Source organism: Calidris pugnax, unplaced genomic scaffold, assembly GCF_001431845.1.
Source record: "Calidris pugnax isolate Ruff unplaced genomic scaffold, ASM143184v1 scaffold28, whole genome shotgun sequence".
Lineage (NCBI taxonomy): Eukaryota > Metazoa > Chordata > Aves > Charadriiformes > Scolopacidae > Calidris > Calidris pugnax.
Window position 1 is genome coordinate 8439248 of NW_015090842.1, and position 4276 is coordinate 8443523.

At 48.2% G+C, this 4276-nt stretch overlaps 1 protein-coding gene across 2 annotated transcripts in view; it reads right to left on the reverse strand.

The window, feature by feature from the left end:
* Positions 1-676: 676 nt before the first annotated feature.
* LOC106888317 overlaps positions 677-4276 on the reverse strand; it is a 3894-nt gene continuing 294 nt past the window's right edge. For both annotated transcript variants that reach the window (XM_014942458.1, XM_014942459.1), the window contains exons 2-5: positions 3676-3755; positions 2974-3141; positions 1711-1842; positions 677-944 (exon numbers count right to left, since the gene is read on the reverse strand). In XM_014942458.1, coding sequence (XP_014797944.1) covers positions 808-944; positions 1711-1842; positions 2974-3141; positions 3676-3754 — 516 coding nt within the window. In that variant the 5' untranslated portion in view covers position 3755 and the 3' untranslated portion in view covers positions 677-807. The remainder of the gene's footprint in view (positions 945-1710; positions 1843-2973; positions 3142-3675; positions 3756-4276) is intronic.

Consider the following 4276-nt stretch of genomic DNA (forward strand, 5'->3'; position numbering starts at 1 on the left):
CCCTTGATGGTGGCGAGTCCAGACAACTCCTTGCCCCGGTGCCAGACCCCTGAGCCCTTCCCTTCCTCCCAAAGCCATCGCGCTGGCAGTGCCCGACATTTGCTGTCCCTGCTGGGAGGGCACAGCTTCCTGCTGATATAACTGGCTGAGTATAATCCTCGTATATCTTATATCAGTATCAGGATTAATACTGGCTCTTTGCTATTATCGTTAATTATTTAGTCTATTAAATCTATTTATATTTCAACCCTTGTGTTTGTGTTCCCCAATCCCCCTTTCCGGGTGGGGAGGGGTCATCGGGTGATGAAATAACTGTCTGAACGACAACAGATTGTTATGGGTTTTCTCAAACCATAACACCGTGCCAGGGAGAACACGTTCCCTCCGCAAGGAGGGCAGACAGATGGAGCCACGCTGATCCCCACGGCACAACCCACCTCCTGGGGCACCCACAGGCTATTTTTGGAGCGGTTACGGGACGCAGAGGCTCGGCGGGAGCTGGGATCTGCTTACCTTACGTGTGGCTCAGAGCTCGGCACAGCAGGACCCCTGGCTGCGCCCCAGAAACACTCCCTTGAACTGGTTCTACACCAACCACGACAGGACCACCTGGGAAGGACCCTGCGCCACAGATCACCATCAAAACAAACACATTGGGAGACCAAGAAAAGGAAACTTTCAAGTTAACCAGACATTTATTAGCATCTCTGTAGATGGAGAGGTTGTTCCAGTAAATAAGCAACGAGGTCACACACAGGTGATGGAATCATTTCATATTCAAGCAAGAGCAGGTTCCGCTGAGTTGCTTCACTTCTTCCACTCGTTCTTGTCGTAATCCCACTGGGCGGAGATGCCCTCCACGGGGTTAATCCTCATGTCCAACATCCTCTTTGTCTGCGCCGACAGCCACTCGTCCGAGAAGGTGTGCGGGATGGGGCCGTACACTGCAATGCAACAGCAGGGGGGATCACATCGTGACACAACACCAGCAAGTTGGCAACACATAAAAGTGTAGTTAAGGAAAAGCTTTTTCCCCCCGAAGCCATCAGTGCTGATCACACACACGCCATCGCCCGTTCAAACCTACGTTCCCTAAATCCCATTTTTGCAGCATTTAGCTCAGAGCAGACCCCCGTGTTGATTCTCTAGCAGTTTCCTTCATCAGCAAAGGCTTGTATCAAGACAACACCCTTCTCCTCAACTTTCACCGCCAGTAGATGAAGCCTCAAGATGGAAAGCAGCTCATTTAACCTGGTGGCAGCTGGAGGGCTCCCTGGAGGTAGGATCGTTAGCTGGGAAGGAGGCCAAACATGGCAGAAACCCAAAAGTTTACTACCAAGGTGGCAATAAGCTTTTGCGACAGCAGGTCGCCAAGGGGAGAAGAGAAGGGGGGAGAGCGGAAGCTCTGGGATCGTTAGTGTATCACCACTCCTTCCCTCCCACCAAAACTCTCTCCACCATCTTTACTCTTCCACAAATCAGCTTCCTGAACGTTTATGCTACGTACCCGCTGATCTCCATGAAGTCAGAACTCCAGAAATGAGTTTTCCCAGACTAACAAACAGCAACCACCATGAGGTCACCTCAAGAGCTGCTGGATACACCATTCCGAGCCTCCCAGCAGTTTAGGGAGAGTCGTCTCCTTTCCCACCGGGTATCAACCCATCTCGCTCTTAATTTAAGAGTTAACACCTTGGGGCATTTACTTACTATAATGTTTCTGCCAGATGAGGATGAGCCCGGTTAAACCAAGGAAGAAGAGCACTCCACCCAGGACAGTCTTCCACTCGTTGGTTCCTTTGTTCATTTCTGCGTAGCTCTCGTTAAACTTGATACGATACACTGCAAAAAAAAAAACCAAAAAACAAAAAAGTTAAAGCACCAAATTATTTCTTTCACTTTTCCTGCAAATTGCAGGCAACACACTGCTCTCCAGAGGGAGGGGACCAAAGCCTCAAGCTGACCAAATGGAAAAGGATGTTAAAGAAGCTCCTGGATTAGCTGGGATCCACCAGGCCAAGACTTGAGCCAAAGTCAGTGAGGTGTATTTCACCCCCTCGATGTGTTTCACACTCCCCTCCCACCAAGGTCTGTATCAATCTACATTTTATAGATTATTGTAAACTTGTGCAAAAATCCCATTACAGGCCTGAGGGCCTTCCTTCCCTCCAATTCCCAGTACAGCTATTGACCACAAAGCTTCCTAGCATAAATAATCTCAACAGGAACACTTGCATCTCAAAAGGCTTCTCTCAGTTTTGCTACTAAGGCCCAAAAGATTTTGAAGTTCAAAACAGCAACAGATTTGCCAAGTGCTTAGGAACGTTTGAGAAGTTCCCAAATGAGCTTTACACCTTCTCACTGTGACACAGGTGGAGACAGCACCCTTCATAGATCATATTCTAGCTTGTGTACCATGATGGCAGTTAGAAATGATGATGCAGTTTTATTTGCAAGTCAAAACACCTGCTCAGCACTTTAATTGCCTGAAATTTGGTAATTCTGAGGTCAGTGGTCATTGACATTCATTTTACTCAGCTGGACTAACAACTGCATATTGTTGTAAGGAAAAGATTTTTCTTCTGGCTTGTTGGAAGCAGATGGGAATCAAGAAACAAATATAATTATTATTTGTTTTCTGGAAAAAGAAGAAATTACTGAACTTGACCTCGGGCACCCAACAGACACCCCAGCAGGTGCTTCCAGCTTTTTGAAACAGCACCAAGGATTCCAGGAATGCAAACCACTGATCTCTGCTTCTGTACACACAAGGAGCTCCATCATAATTAACAAAGCTCCTTCAAGGCTCACGGGTCTGCTCACAGAGCCACTGGGAAGAGCAGGGTTGGATATCTGCCCTAACAGGCACAGGCTGTGGTGGTCTTTCTAATAAAAATTGGCAATAATGAAAAAGTAGCAGATTATATTGCATCATTGCTACCTGTAAAGTTGCTTAAAGCCCCCACTACCTACATTCAACTTTCTCATCGACGGAGAGAGCAGTCCAAGACGCCTTTTCCTTCTCTTTCAGCGCCTTCTGCTGAGCAGAGAGATCCCTTACAAAGGCCACTTCAGGCAGGGGAACATCACGACGGTCGACATAGGCTGGGAGGCTGAAATCCTCTGCTTTGACAACACCAGCTGCACATGGGAACAGACGAGACACCCATTCAAGCTTCTGACTCCTGTGCAAACATCCCTTACCCCTTACAATACAAAAGAACAACAGCTCAATTGAAAAGGTGATGACAGTTCAGGAATCCAGGAGGGAGAAGACTTCCAGATGATGCATTTAAAACGGGTACTATTTTAAGAATAAAGCAGAAGGGGGATCTACATAAAAGGTAATATCCAAAATGACTTTATTAATGCCTCAGCCACCTCTGTCTCCAGCTGTCACACTGATTGCCTCCCCTACCAAATATCCAGAAGCCTTCTATACCTTTTTCCATCCTCATTTCTGCCTCCCCAGCAGCAGTCAGCTCTGCCCGCACCTCCATAATGCCATCTGCTGGCACAGCCTGCTCAGGTCTCCTGCCACCAGGCAAGGCACCAGCCTTGCCAACCCCCCTTCTATCCCTTCCTATCCAAACCCCAGCTGTAGCTTTCTGTGTTCTTCCTCTAAAGTGCTTGTTTTGTCGTTCTTACTGAAAAAACAAAGCAGTTGGCACCTACCATGGCCGTGCGCTCTCACGCAGATGGAGGTGGAAATGGCTCTCTTCCCAATGAGGCTGAACGCTCTTGAAGCCAACATCCTGTCAGGACAAAACAACAGCAGGTAAGCCAGTGTCAGGTGTGAAATAACACCATTTTCCACTCACTTATAAACAGCTAGACTACAGATTTTCTGCCCCTTCTTGCAGCACATCACACCAAACTGCTCCTCAGGGACATTCCCCCACTAGAGTGACTTGGATGAGTCTTCCTCTCCCCTTTGTGTTTTTTTTTTCCCCATAGCCTCCTGTATTTAAACTCAAAAAGCCTCGAGTTCAAACAAGTTCCCTCGTTCAAGTCAGCCTTCCAGGATGCTTTCACTCGGTAGCAATTTGTTACTGGGCACAAGCCAGGAGCCCCGAGCGAGCCAAGTCTGAGCACATCTCACATCCACTGAAAAAAAAACGCTCCAGCAGTGAACAATGCCGACATGGCCGAGGAAAGGCAGGCACCAGCTAACGGTTTCTCCCACAGACCTGGATGCCCACACAAGGGCTCACAGGTCTCCTCAGAGGCCCCTGATCTCAGCTAGAACCCCACCACCCCCCACCTCCACCTCCCC